Source organism: Pelobates fuscus, chromosome 4, assembly GCF_036172605.1.
Source record: "Pelobates fuscus isolate aPelFus1 chromosome 4, aPelFus1.pri, whole genome shotgun sequence".
NCBI lineage: Eukaryota > Metazoa > Chordata > Amphibia > Anura > Pelobatidae > Pelobates > Pelobates fuscus.
This window is the reverse complement of record NC_086320.1, coordinates 371,612,948-371,627,409: the sequence shown is the minus strand read 5'-3', so window position 1 is coordinate 371,627,409 and position 14,462 is coordinate 371,612,948. Positions and strand designations below refer to the sequence as shown.

Genomic DNA, 14,462 nt, shown 5'->3' with positions numbered 1-14,462 from the left:
CAATGGCCAGTGATATTTGTCTGGGAATGAGTCACAAACTGTATCTAAAGGTGATCTCGCTGTTCTAGAACCTATTGCTTTACAAATAATACCTGACCTTACTCCTCGGTTTAGAAAGACGGCAAGGCCAATAAAGACATTGTTTCTCTCCAATCTCAAGCAGAAAGAGGCTGCACAAGAGAACACCAATTCACAAGTCTGCAGTTACTATAGCCAGGTTGTAAATTGGAAGAAAACAAATTTCATTCTCTCCGTGCAGCCTTCCAATAAATGTGTTCTTCGGAAACAAAGTAGCCTCTGCTGTTTTGATGTTCTGTAAAGAAAAGCTTCTCCCTGAAAGAGTTTTTATATTGAAATCGAAAATCTCCTTTACATAAACCTGTTTTTTCAGGGTTTTTTTGGAGTGGGGTAACCAGCTTTAAACCCCATGAGACTGTGGAAATAAACAGTTGCAATGCTAGCAGTTTTGGGCATTGGCAGTTAGATTCTTGACAAACACCTGTACATTCCGTGCCCTTATAGGTTCTCCAGTAGATCATCGTCATTCCCGTATCCTTTTTGCATTGTGAATAATACGCAGCCAGGCTATTTCATTTAATTCTCATATCTGACTAACTCTGTTTGTTGCTTTGTTAATAAATCTTGCAGGTTCGAGGGTACGACTTCAAAGCTGACATTTGGAGTTTTGGAATCACCGCTATTGAACTTGCCACCGGTGCAGCCCCCTACCACAAATATCCTCCAATGAAGGTGAGCAACACATGTCGGGTTAATTGTCTGGAATCTTATGATGAAGTAGCTTAGTTTCTCTGTAATTTACTCATCGTTAAAGGATCACTCTAGGCCAGTGGTAGTCAACCTTTTTCTAACTACCGCCCACTAATGCATCTTTTTGGTTGAAAAAATTTCCTTACCGCCCACCAGTTTTCGCGCAAGTGCGGAATATTTTTTTCGAAAGGAGGGTGTTTTAAAAAAAATAAATGTACGTACATTTATCTTTTTATTTGCAATTAATGCATGTTTATAATGTTTTTAACTTTATAAAAAGTTTAATGAGAAAACAATAAAGTAAATTGAAATTACCTTTACTAGTGATTAATGAGATCCTTGAGGTTGTAAGGAACAAACGAAGGTCTCCTCTTTCGGTGATATTCAGACGACTTCTCTGTTTGCGCATAATATGATTTCTCATCTGTGCGTCAGCTCCCCTCTTCTCCCTCCTCAATTCCCCTCCCCACCTTTTTTCCCCCTTTTTTTTAACCTTCCTTATAGCAATGCCCAGTAGGAAGGCTGAGCTAGGTATCCCACTATAACAGACTGGCACACATACATACAGACACACATACAGACATACAGACAGACAGGCACACACACACACACACACACACACACACAAAGACATACATACAAAGACACATACACATACAGACAGACACAAGAAACAGACACACATACATACAGACAGACACACACACGACACATACATACACACACACGACACATACAAAGACATACATACAAAGACACACACACACAAAGACATACATACAAAGACACACACACACAAAGACATACATACAAAGACACACACACAAGACATACATACAAAGACACACACACACAAGACATACATACAAAGACACACACACACACACAAAACATACATACAAACACACACACAAGACATGCATACAAAGACACACACAAGACATGCATACAAAGACACACACACAACATACATACAAAGACAAGACACACATATATACAGACATACACACAGACACAAACAAGACATACATACAAAGACAAGACACATGTATACAGACATACACACACACACAAGACACACACAGGACATACATACAAAGACAAGACACACATATATACAGACATACACACACACACAAGACACATACATAAGACACACATACAGACACACACACAAGACATACATACAAACACAAGACACATGTATACAGACATACACACAAGACACATACATAAGACACACACAAGACATACATACAGAGACAAGACACACATATATACAGACATACACACACACATAAGACACACACAAGACATACATACAAAGACAAGACACATGTATACAGACATACACACACAAGACACTTACATAAGACACACACAAGACATACATACAAAGACACATACACAAACAAACACACATTATATTTAAGTCACCCTCCTGTTTCCTACCTTTAAGGTGCAGGAGGGTGACTTTCCCTGGGGTCCAGTGGTGGCTCAGGTGCATGGGAGTCAGAGTTCCAACTCTGACTCCCTCCTCCTCCTTCCTCCCGCGCGGCTCTCTGTATGCTGGGAGGAGTGACCGGGGAATCACTTCCTTCCAGCAGATTTGATGTCATCACAGGGGGCCCGGTCGCGCTGTTAAAGCGCCCAGCGCTGACCGGGCCCCCTCACAATCCACATCCATCGGGTGGCCCTGACAGCATGGGCCACCCGATGGACCCCTCCATATGCGGCCCCGGCGGTTTGCCGCCGGGGCCGCAAGTGGTGATGGCGGTACCCAGTCACAGTGGTACCGCCGGCTCGCGCCCGCCCGCCTGCCCAATTTATAAAAAAAAAAATTTAAAATCCCTACCGCCCACCTGGAATCCTGAAACGCCCACTAGTGGGCGGTAGGGACCAGGTTGACGACCCATGCTCTAGGCAATAAAATCAATACAGAAAGCTGCACGGTCATTTTTTATTTAGAGTCCAATGTAGCCATCCCTTTATCTGGAGAAGGGACCATGATATTCTAGAATTCCCCTATGCCAGCAGTAGCACATGGTGTTCTAGAACAGGATAGAGATCTGTGCCACTTGCTGGTCTCCTGCTGGTGACTTGGTAGTTGCAATAAGTGATAGTCACCCATAGTCAAGACATTTCTGGATTTGTGCTGCTCTTGAATGATTGTCTGGCAAAGTGCTTGTTAAAGTTGTTTTTATTTATTTTTATTTGTTTCCTTCTTTCCAATGTATCGATTTTTATTGAAAATATTTAGTAAATTCAAAAACATGAAAAATGGTAAAAGAAATCATCTCGCTACAATTGTTGCAGGTTTTAATGTTAACTCTACAAAACGATCCACCGACTCTGGAGACGGGTGTGCAAGATAAAGAAATGCTGAAAAAATATGGCAAATCCTTCAGGAAGATGATCTCTTCGTGCCTTCAGAAAGACCCAGAGAAGAGGTAAGACTGCATCCTGCCTGTCACGTGTCCATGACTTCACCTCGCCCAAATACCAGCTTATCGTCCAGGCAGGAAATTAAATCTAGAAAGATCTATAACCATGTTATAGCAATAACTGTAATTAGCAACTTAACACATGTAGACCACTGTCTAAGGGCTCATTTGTATTTATACGTTAACTGAGGATTGTAAATATCGAAAGCAGGATAGTCTTTGTTCTCACGTATACCGTATATACTCGAGTATAAGCCGAGGCCCCTAATTTTACCCCCCAAAAATGGGAAAACGTATTGACTCGAGTATAAGACTAGGGTGGGAAATGCAGCAGCTACTGGTAAATTTCTAAATAAAATTAAATCCTAAAGAAATTATATTAATTGAATATTTATTTACAGTGTGTGTATATAATGAATGCAGTGTGTGTGTATGAATGCAATGTGTGTGTATGAGTGCTGTGTGTGTGTTGCAGAGCCTTGGTGGGGGGTGGGCAATTTTATTATTTTTTAATTATTTTTTTATTTTATTTAATTTTTTTTTTTTTTAATTTTTTTTTTTTCGTCCCCCCTCACTGCTTGATACATGGCAGGGAGGGGGGCTCTCACTCCCTGGTGGTCCAGTGGATGGGCTGTGTAGGAGGGGGGCTGGCAGAGCTGTTACTTACCTCTCCTGCAGCTCCTGTCAGCTCCCTTCTCCCCCGCGCCGGTCCGTGCAGCTCCCAGTGTAAGTCCCAGTGTAAGTCTCGCAGCTGCACTGTGACCCCGCGGCTCTCGCGAGACTTACACTGGGAGCTGACAGAGGTGCTGAACGGACCGGCGCGAAGGCGGAGGAAGCTGACAGGAGCTGCAGGAGAAGTAAGTAAAAGCTCTGCCAGCCCCCCCTCCTACACAGCCCCATTGTCTGTATTATGGCAATGTAAATTGCCATAATACAGACAATTGACTTGAGTATAAGCCGAGTTGGGGGTTTTCAGTACAAAAATTTGCACAATTCATATCTATAAAATGTATGCACGGACTGCAAAAGGAGACACCGTGACATTAATACACAACGTACAACAGAGCAGATATCAATTAATTTGCCTTTTTGCGTTCCTGACCATTTATACTTTAGAGAATATACGCGATATATGCATTAAATCTATAAGATTATTCATGAAAGTGTTAATTGTCAGGAATTCAAAATAAGTCAAGTTTTTTTACAAAAACAAACTAGTAATAAAACCACTGACTTGAAGAATTTCTATAATTTGTATATTTGGGCATAAAATGTTGAATTTGCTTTGAATTTCCTAAAATGTACGCTTTGCAGATAACCCCGATTGTAGTTTGTCATTTTTGCTATAAATCAGGACTGAACCCACTGGCAATTAGTAACGTTTTTCTCTTATTGTGGATTGTGGTTGAATAGAACATAATTTAAATAAATGTTTGTTGATTTTTTTTTTTTTTTTTTTTTACAAATGTTGAAATCCTTATTGTCTGCACCGATACTGGTTTAATATAGAATCCGGTCTCTCCCCACTTTCCAATCTTCAGGCATTGGCCAGCTTTGGAAAGTGTTCACAGACACATGCTATGTATAGGGCCATTTCTATAAATGGATCCTTAATATACAGAACCATCTGCTTTCTTTCTACAGACCAACAGCAGCAGAGCTTTTGAAACACAAGTTCTTCCAGAAAGCCAAGGTAAGTAAAATGTCCAACATGATGTGTCTGAGATGCTTTTAGTTCTCTAGAAAGGTCGTAACGGAATCACGAGAACATAAACAGAACTAAATAGAACAGGGAGAAATAAGAGACAACATTTTTTTTGTTTTTTCCCATGAACCGATGCCCAGATAGTCTTCTAGCAGAGGTGGGAGAGTGGAGAATAATACAGTGGAGGTGATCAGGAAAGACACATTGATTTCAGGGATAGGAAACAACCATGATAATAAAGTGTTCCCGGTTAGACCATGGATAAACTGGATAAGCCATTCGTTTTTTATCTGCTGTCACAATCATATGGTTCTATGTGAGTTAACATGAGCCAGTGTGAAATCCTGTTTAGCACTTGGCATAGACGCTGCCGAGCCACTTAGAGGCACAACTGACGTTTCCCCAGAAAACGTTCTTCATATGTCGGCTGCCAGTCACCAGTAGCTGCGTATTGGTATTTGGGCGGTATAGTCGAAGAGGTCTTGCTGGTGTCCAGTGTCACCATTGATCTTCAGTGAAAAGCCATTCTGATAACTGGAAGGTGTAACAAGGTTCGATGTAAGCTGGAGTGTTGTATGTTTGGAGTAGTACTTTGCTCCAGTCATACTTGTAAGGCTTGTTTTTGGTGTGTTTTGTGAAACCTATTTGCACTGATTAAAGCTTGAACACAGACTCGACCCTCTTTTTTTTTTTTTTTTTTAATTTATTTATTTTATTTCAGAACAAAGAATTTTTACAAGAAAGATTATTGCAGAGAGCTCCAACAATTACAGAGCGGGCCAAAAAGGTAACTTGCTTTATGGAATTCTACCCAACAATACACATATTTCATAGTGAATGGATGTGAGGTTCTAGTACTTACCTGAACTTTGCTGTGTGAATGTTTTCCCATGGCAGTGGGGGGAGGGGGAGGTGGTACTGGAAGTCCTCGGTTTGTCTTTCTTATTGTGAAACATGGTCTGTCCTAATGTGTTTTACACCCCCCCCCCCCCCTTTATAGACTGTAAGCTCGTTTGAGCAGGGTCCTCTTCAACCTATTGTTCCTGTAAGTTTTATTGTAATTGTCCTATTTATAGTTAAATCTCCTCTCATAATATTGTAAAGCGCTACGGAATCTGTTGGCGCTATATAAATGGCAATAATAATAATGGTCATTCTTGCTTTGTCCATTTAAACGGAGCAATCAATTTATTTGAGTGTTGTCAATGTTAATAAAATAGAACATTTTCGTTTTAAGGTGCATTTTCTCCAATCTTTGGAACAAGAAACTTTTATGACTTTCGTACTCTTTCCAGTCATTAGTGAAAATCCATATTTTTTATTGAGATCCGCATTTTAAAGAATTGTGTAATCTTCAAATCCTGCCTTTGGAGATACAAGCAGTGTGAAATGGCCCTTTTCATTTGTAGTTCTGCTGTTTTAGAAGTGATTCTATGAGTTCCTATTTGCTGAGAGAGGCCACACTGTTGTCTGAGCATTCTGAATGTTTTTTTTAGGTTAGGAGAGTACCAGGCTCCAGTGGTCGTCTGCATAAAACAGAAGATGGCGGCTGGGAGTGGAGCGACGATGAGCTGGATGAAGAGAGTGAGGAGGGGAAAGCTGCAGTTTTGCAGCTGAGGGTGAGTGTCTGCTCGCCTTTATTCCATGAAACCAAGCACACACCTCTATCAGTGTGTTAGGAGACACGCGTGCATGCTCTTCTAATACTTCTCCTTTTTTCTATTTATTTATTAATAAATATGAATTTTAGGTGATTTTCTCCAACGCCCCCAGGGATGGTGGGTGGTGGGTCTCGAATGAGGACTGTTAGGTGGCAATCCTTGGATATAATGCACCGGCAGTGACTCTTAATACTGACAAACTATAATGCATTGTCTTTTTTTTTTTTTTTTTTTTTCTCTCTCTCTCTCATGTTTCCAGTCTCCACGTGTGAAAGACTCCTCACAAAACTCAGAGGTGAGTTACTTTCACACAAATCTACGTGGTAATGCAGTCTACTTATTGTGTCCTGCTTCTGTACTCCATCTCCCAGCATGCTCTATTACCTTCAGCTTCTCTTGCCCTTCGTTTCCCAGTTATTGGCTTTATGTGTGTAACAAGGTCCGTGCACGTAGCAGGGAAATGATGGGGCCTTGTCGCATAATAGAGAATAGAAATATCTCTCTACTTAAACTGCTCTAAAAAATGTTTATATTTAATAAGGGTATTTATCACATGGGTAAAACACTTATTTTTCCCATTTTTTTTTTTTTCTGAATAAGAATTTTCTTTAAACACAATGCTGCAGCTGGTTCTATTGCTTCATATGTACGTAAATGAAGGTGTTGGGCAATTTATAAAATTCCAGCTGGTTTGTTGAAGGATCGTGGAATGGCTGGTTGGCCAGTTGCTGTGTAGCCCATTCATTTAAGGCTATTTTTTTACTATTATTCTGATTTTGTTTTTCTAGCTGTTCACTGGGACAGAGCCCACAGGAACCTTTCTCCAGGCTCCGGCCCAGCCCGTTGCTAATCTACCTCAATCTGCTGGACAAGGTCCACCGTCACAAGTGTCTGTACCAGTTCCAGGGTCTAGCCAGGTGAGCGGTCAAGGAGAATGGTATAAAACATTTGTTAGTCTTAAAAGAGTGCGTTTCAAAAGAACTCACGATGAAACAGAAGATTCCATTTTTTTTATAGCCTATGTCAGGAGAGTTCACAATGACTACAGAAATTATAGGCAGAGGATTTTTGAAAGGATTATACGTACATGTTACTGTTTCATTGTCAAAATCCTACATCAACCCACATAAATAAAAGCACAGCTACAAAGGGGCATTGTTCGAATACATCAGAGGCTCAACTTTCTGTTAAATTAAAGTATGTGTCTGTACCGAAGACAGATAGGTACGTACTTGTATGTATAAATATCCTGTGACTGCAGGGGACATTTGGATGACGTATTGATGGGTTTACTGGAGATGGACAGTGACACCTCGAGAGAGCAGGGTATTAACTATACTCCTAACGGAAACACTGAGGCAAAAATAAATTGTTTCTGAAGGAGAACATTTTTCAAATTGGCTATTTTTGCCTCAGTTTTTTTATTTGAGTGTAATTTTGTGAAAATTCCGAGTTTAGTGAATATTGTGATGATTTTTTTGGGGGTGAAGCCAGGCAGGGAGTGGGCAGAGCTACTCTTCAACTCCCTCTAACCTACAGGTTAAACGTGCACCTCTAATAATATTGTAAAGCGCTATATAAATGGCAATAATAATAATAATAGATTGGTGAGTGAGCACAACCCCTTTGCAGACATCAGTGTTTCCTCATCCCTATTCCCTTCATCTCTTGTTAATGTGTGTGTTTTGTTTTTTTTTTTCTCCTTAAACTCAGCCCACACCAGCTGCGGTGCCTCCTCCTCAAGAAGAAGTAAAAGCAGTTATCAGCTTAGTGTTACGATTAAGGTAATATACAGTGTGGATAAATGCTTGCTCCCCCTGTGGCATAGAGAGTCTGGGAGGAGTCATGCAAAAAAGTATTGCACAGACAATATATGCATATTCCCCCCACAGTCTCTAAACTGCATTAGATATATTGTATTCAATTCGATTTAGCATTTCCAGGTGTAGAATTCTTATGGCTCCCACTTGGAGTATTTAAAGTTTTTTTTTTTTTTTTTTTTTCCCCCACTCCTATAATAATCTAGTGTGTGTGGTTTTTGGCCAAGACTAGACTATTTTCTATTCCCCAGTTTCCTGTATTGTAAAATTGTATGAATTAAAGAATTACAATGTTATTTCTATTCAGTCAAAGGGTTTCTCAAAAAAATAGATATTTCCAAAGTTCCAGAGTTAAACTTGTTCCATAATTAAAATTATTATATTTAATTGTGATATTTTATATCTATCTTTTTTTTTTTTTTTTTTTAGAAATGCAAAAAAAGAACTGAATGATATTCGATTTGAATTTACTCCAGGAAGAGGTGAATATAAATTTAGACATCATTCCTGCATGTGTGATAAAAGTGTGGTTTGTGTAATAGACACTGTAGTGTTACGTATTTACGTTTAAAGGTCAGCAACAAATCATGGTAAATACTCAGACAAAAACAAAAAAACACATAGTGTATCTGTATAACAGTACAAACTGCTGACTTCTAGGGACATTGTGTATACCCCTTGTATCAGAGAGCTGCTATATCACAAGCCCCCTGTGACTCCACGACATGGAGTTTATCCTTAACCTTCTATTGGGTTTATGGTTTTATTACCATCTGCACTCTTGGCATCTTTTATCTCCCCAAAAGCTGAGTCTCTACCATAGTGAGGTGTTATGGAACCTCAAAGACGCCAACTGCTGCTGTATTCAGAGCCGGATTAAATTGGCTCTGGCAAGTGTGAGTGTACACAATTATTATTGTTTCAATATATTCACTTGTTAAACAGTATACACTATGTTTGTTTGTTTTTTTGTGTGTTTGTTTTTGGGGTATATACCATGATGTTTTGCTACCCTTCAAAAGTAAATCATTAACACTACAGCGTCTGTTACACAAAGCACACTTTTAACAGACATTTTTAGATTCTGCTACCAGCTTTTTCTGTTGGGTGTGTAGAATGAGAATATATACGAGAGTTTGTTTTGTTTTTGTGTGTGTGTTTCTATGTAACCGTTCTTTGCACATATACTTTGTATTTCATGCCCTGCATGCTCACTCATTCAAATTATACCACTAGGAAGTTGTTTATTAAAAAAAACAAAAAATACAAATACAGCTGTTGATTGCTGGTCATTTTGGTATTTGTGAAAATAATTTGTGATTGGGAATGTGCTTGTGTTACATGCAAAGCAACACTCGTTTTTATTATGTTTAAGTTTGAGGTTTCAGGCTCATGGACAACCCAGATCACAGTATTATAAATAGGGGGGGGGGGGGGGGGGAGGGGAGGGGGTAATCGCTTAATGCCTTTAGTATGTGGTCAAATATGATTTACTGCAAAGCACCCAAAAACAGCAGCACTCATAGAAAAAAGTAAATATGATTTACACATGCAAAACAACAAGAGTCCGCACCCCCAGGTCTTCTGAATAAATGTTAATCCACTGCTTTAATGGGATCAGTACTTGGTAACAGGGTCCAGGTCCATAGTTACTGTATCTAGTAAGTGGGCCAGGAAGATGGAGTTCTGTGTAGTGTGTGTGTGTAGTTCACAACCATCTGCAGTGCCATGACGAGCTAAAACTGCTATAGGCTTTAATAAAACCATTTAAACCACCTGCTGTTTCCTGGTGCTTTCTGAACCTGCTCTAACGTACATTGGCAATCTGTAAAAAGGAAAAAACACTTCACCGTCAGTCGTGGAATGTATCTGTCCGATGTTTTACCCACATTGGCAGATTTTCCTCTTCCAGAAGAATTGATAGATCATATATTATACACCTCTGCTCTTTCTGGCATTGCACTGCACAATGGTCTGAGCTGGACAGTTATTATATCCCATCCAATGGATGATATTATCACATTAGGTGTATGTAACATATACTACTTTATATACCGTGTATAAATGCTTTGTTGCATTCCATCCCTAAAATGTGGGATTTTTGTCCCGCTATTCCTTTCCTATGATTTACACACACACTGTGTTACGTCTTTCCACACCATATGTATTCCTGCAAAATAAACCACTTTAAAATAATAAACCACCGATTACATTTCAGTTGTATCCTCTGGTCAGTAACTATTGTCAAACCACTAGGTGGCAGTAGACAAAATCATCTTTTCTCAAAAACATCCCTTCTAACTCTGCAGTCCCCAACCAGTTCACCTGTGCTAATCCGCTTTGCATTTACTCTCTTTCCTTCCGATTGTCATCTTCTTTTTCTACACTGCCATATTTCAGTTGTCTTCCCATCCGCATATAAATGTATATCATTGCAATATTCACTAACGGCAATAACCCCAAACATTTAAATAACACAGTCTCTTGTGCTGTGCCCTCTGGAATGCACGCATTGCCTCTAAATAACTGATTTCCTGGCTCCCTAGCTGTAGTGAAGGCTTACCTAGACCTGGGAACAGGACAGGCTGTAGATAGATCGGATTAACTTTACTATTACTGAAGTCTTCCGGGGGGTGACTGTTTCTGTTTGTACGGGTTAATCATTTTATATGCTCCACAATAAAAATGTCAGCATGAATATACTTGGTTTGACTGACACAAATTCACTACCAGAATTGGGAACTTTGAATCAAGAATGATTTCTTAGTGACCGGTTTGCTCATCAATTCCATTTGGATACTTAAAGGAAGCTGTAAGATTGGGGTTTCACTCATTCATTAGTGGGAAACACTGTGACTAGATATGGTGGTTCTGTTCCTGACCCTGCTCACGTCTACTAATTTCTCTCTTCCAGATACTGCGGACGGAGTATCGCAAGAGCTCGTCTCGGCTGGACTTGTAGATGGCAGAGATGTAGTCATAGGTAATTCTATATATATATGTCCCAGAAAGCTATTTCACCTCATGGAAGTATGATTCATTTTGATTACAGGCGCTGGCCCCGCCTCCTTGGCTGAGATCATCAAAATTGCCAATCTCTACCAACCCAATGCTCTCCCATGGGGAAGCATTGCATTGGCTGGGAACGTCAATTCTGATGATCTCAGTCGAGGAGGCGGAGCTTTGGGCTGAGCCAAACATACATCAACTTACATCATTAATAAAAAAAATCATTAGGTTTCATTAAATGTAATAAACTTTTATTTAAAAAATATGTTCACATTTCTTGACAGTTGTCTTTTATAACCTAGTTTTTTTTTGTTGGGATGTGTGGGGAGGGGGTTCTGGACATTGCTTTTATTTGCAGTTGTCCTCCTTCTTGATTTCTTCCACAGACTCTCCAATGTCTCAAACCAAGGGTTCTAAACAAAGTGGTAAAACATAGAAATAAGAACCCTGGGAGTGTTTAGCAGTCACCGTTTTTTTTTTTTTTTTAAATAATCCGAGAGAGGTGCAGCGTTTATATCCTCTGGATTATGTCTGAGACTTCTGATTTATAGGCAACGGCAAAAATTATGTCAAAAATTTAGTCAAATTAACTCTGGAGCTTCCTTTTTCCGAAGTGATCGATTCTATATTCTAATTAAAATGAATTTTTGGCAGAAATTTTGAAAGCTTGTATTTTTCTTATGGTTTGCCCCACAGATTAATATTTTTGTATTCAATCAGGGTATAATGTAACCTGTCAAGTCATGGCTAATTCACGTCAATTCGCACAATCCTTGGCTGGATTTTGCTTGATTGTGATCTTATAGAGCCTCAGTACTGGGTGCCATATCTTACAGCCATATTGGCGTGTGACCAGAATAACGCCTCTCTGTGTTCTCAGTTGCAGCCAATTTGCAGAAGATTGTGGAAGAGCCTCAAACAAACCGATCAGTCACCTTCAAACTGGTATGTGTTTCTGTATTTATCAATATGTGTATTTCTAAGTTAACCCCTTAAGGGTCCAAATAGCCTAGAAATTACCAAGTGTTTTAATGCATTTATATGGATAACATATTAAAAAATATATATATATATGCTTATCCAACTCCAGAAGAGAAGAGGTCCCACCAGTCAGGTAATTGCATGGTTTTATTTTTCTTGTTCAGGTGGCGTTAAGGGATTTATGGGATTTATAGTTCACACCTCAAACTCCATTCTAGTCATCACATTGGAGGACTGTATCAGCTGAATAAACTGATAGCCGCTTTAGGGACTTGTGGAATATGCACGTACATCAATTACAATTCCTCCTCTGTGTCACATGGAGCATTCTTACAGCGGTGTGATTGTCATATGAAGGATGAGTGTGACCATTCACTGCGTCCGCTATAATGTGTGTCTGTGATTTCTGCCATTTAACACAGTGTATGTCTAACGTGTGTGTCATTGCATATTTAGATATAACATACTGGCACTCTGGAACACTCACACAAGCAAACATTACACGTACAAGCTTATACAGGCTAATTAACAAATACCCACACATTACAAATGTAAGCTTATGTTACCAACAAATTCACACTCAGTCACTCACATACACACACCTAAATACTTCTGCTTGTGAATACTCATTCACAGAAATAATATCAATATCCGTGGCCAAAGGGAGGCCTATATGGGGAGACTAGTGTAGTATAAACAAAACTTGTACGGTTGCAAAAAAAAGTTAAACACATGCCTGCTTGTAACATTATCATGGCACATCTTATCTAGAAAGTGGTATGGTGTTTACTAGACATACCTACAGACGGCTCCCTTTTGACACTGTTTAACTTCCTGTTCTTTTATATCTCTAGGCGTCTGGTGTGGATCCTTCTGATATCCCAGATGATGGAAAGCTTGTAGGATTTGCACAGCTCAGTATCAGCTAGGCTACTGCCGACGAGGCTGCTCCTTAAGAAATCTACATGTGCATCTTTCTCATGCTTTTCTTGGCCTACAGGATCCAGTACTGCCAAAGAATAAAAATCTGGCTTCTTTCGGAGCTGTAACAACACGTATTATTATTTTTTGTCTAACAAAGGTCTTTAACTTAGTGTAACGGGAAACACTGGGAGGTCAAGGCTTTGTATTACACAAACAAAAGTGTTTCTGCACATGACGCATTTGGATTTCTTTTTATTGTCATGTGGAATGCGCTGGGTGACTGCTTCAGTGACTCTGGGGCTGGCAGTGAAATGCGTTGGTCTCTCTATGGCCATTGAATGAGAGGTTCAGCATGTCATTCTTCTCATACATGTTTGTTGCCTTATTTCACAATACTACTGAGTAGGAAACTGATGGGTTTCTACCACTCTGAAAAAAAGACGTAAAGGCAAAAGGAGAAGAGAGTTTTTCAAAACTGATTTTTATTGGCTTTAATTTAAACTGAACAGAGTCTCTAAATAAAAACCTAATAATTTGAATTGGTCGTCCTGCCTGTATTTGTTAGTGTGTAAACTACTCCGGTTGATTTTAATACTTCTGTTTATTTAACTGGGAGGTGCATGATAGATTGAGGATTATGGAAAATTGAGTGAATGGGATTAAAGCGAGACTATAATCGCGCAGACCACTTTATTTTAAGAAGTGGTCTGGGTGCAATGGCACTCTCCTTTTAAAGGGAAGCTCCAGTGCCAGGAAAACAATCAGTTTTCCTGGCACTACAGGTCCCCTCTCCCTCTCAGTGGTGAAAACCTTCTTCCTCCTCGCCGCTCCTCCATCTGATTGCGTCGGCCGGTGGGCGAGACTGATCCCGCCCACCGGCCCTGGAGACCTAATGCTGCGCATGCGCATTAGCGCTCCCCATAGGAAAGCATTGAAAATGCATTTCAATGCTTTCCTACGGGGAAATGAGCGACGCTGGAGGTCCAGCGATGCTCTAGCACAGGTTTTCTGTGCTGTGGACAAGGAAGTGCCCTCTAGTGGCTGTCTAGTAGACAGCCACTAGAGGTGGAGTTAACCCTGCAATTTAATTTATTGCAGTTTATAAAAAAACTGCAATAATTACACTTACAAGGTTAAGGGTAGTGGGAGT

General features: G+C 39.8%; 1 protein-coding gene across 1 annotated transcript in view; it reads left to right on the top strand.

Annotated features, from left to right (window-relative positions):
* The window catches only part of OXSR1 (oxidative stress responsive kinase 1), a 52,052-nt gene extending 38,201 nt beyond the window's left edge, over positions 1 to 13,851 (top strand). Inside the window, exons 7-18 of the mRNA XM_063452720.1 lie at positions 649 to 750; positions 3,085 to 3,218; positions 4,857 to 4,905; positions 5,639 to 5,704; positions 6,414 to 6,536; positions 6,838 to 6,873; positions 7,367 to 7,495; positions 8,292 to 8,362; positions 8,828 to 8,880; positions 11,313 to 11,381; positions 12,288 to 12,352; positions 13,243 to 13,851. Of these exons, the coding sequence (XP_063308790.1) occupies positions 649 to 750; positions 3,085 to 3,218; positions 4,857 to 4,905; positions 5,639 to 5,704; positions 6,414 to 6,536; positions 6,838 to 6,873; positions 7,367 to 7,495; positions 8,292 to 8,362; positions 8,828 to 8,880; positions 11,313 to 11,381; positions 12,288 to 12,352; positions 13,243 to 13,317 (972 nt within the window). The 3' untranslated portion in view covers positions 13,318 to 13,851. The remainder of the gene's footprint in view (positions 1 to 648; positions 751 to 3,084; positions 3,219 to 4,856; positions 4,906 to 5,638; positions 5,705 to 6,413; positions 6,537 to 6,837; positions 6,874 to 7,366; positions 7,496 to 8,291; positions 8,363 to 8,827; positions 8,881 to 11,312; positions 11,382 to 12,287; positions 12,353 to 13,242) is intronic.
* Positions 13,852 to 14,462: the final 611 nt, after the last annotated feature.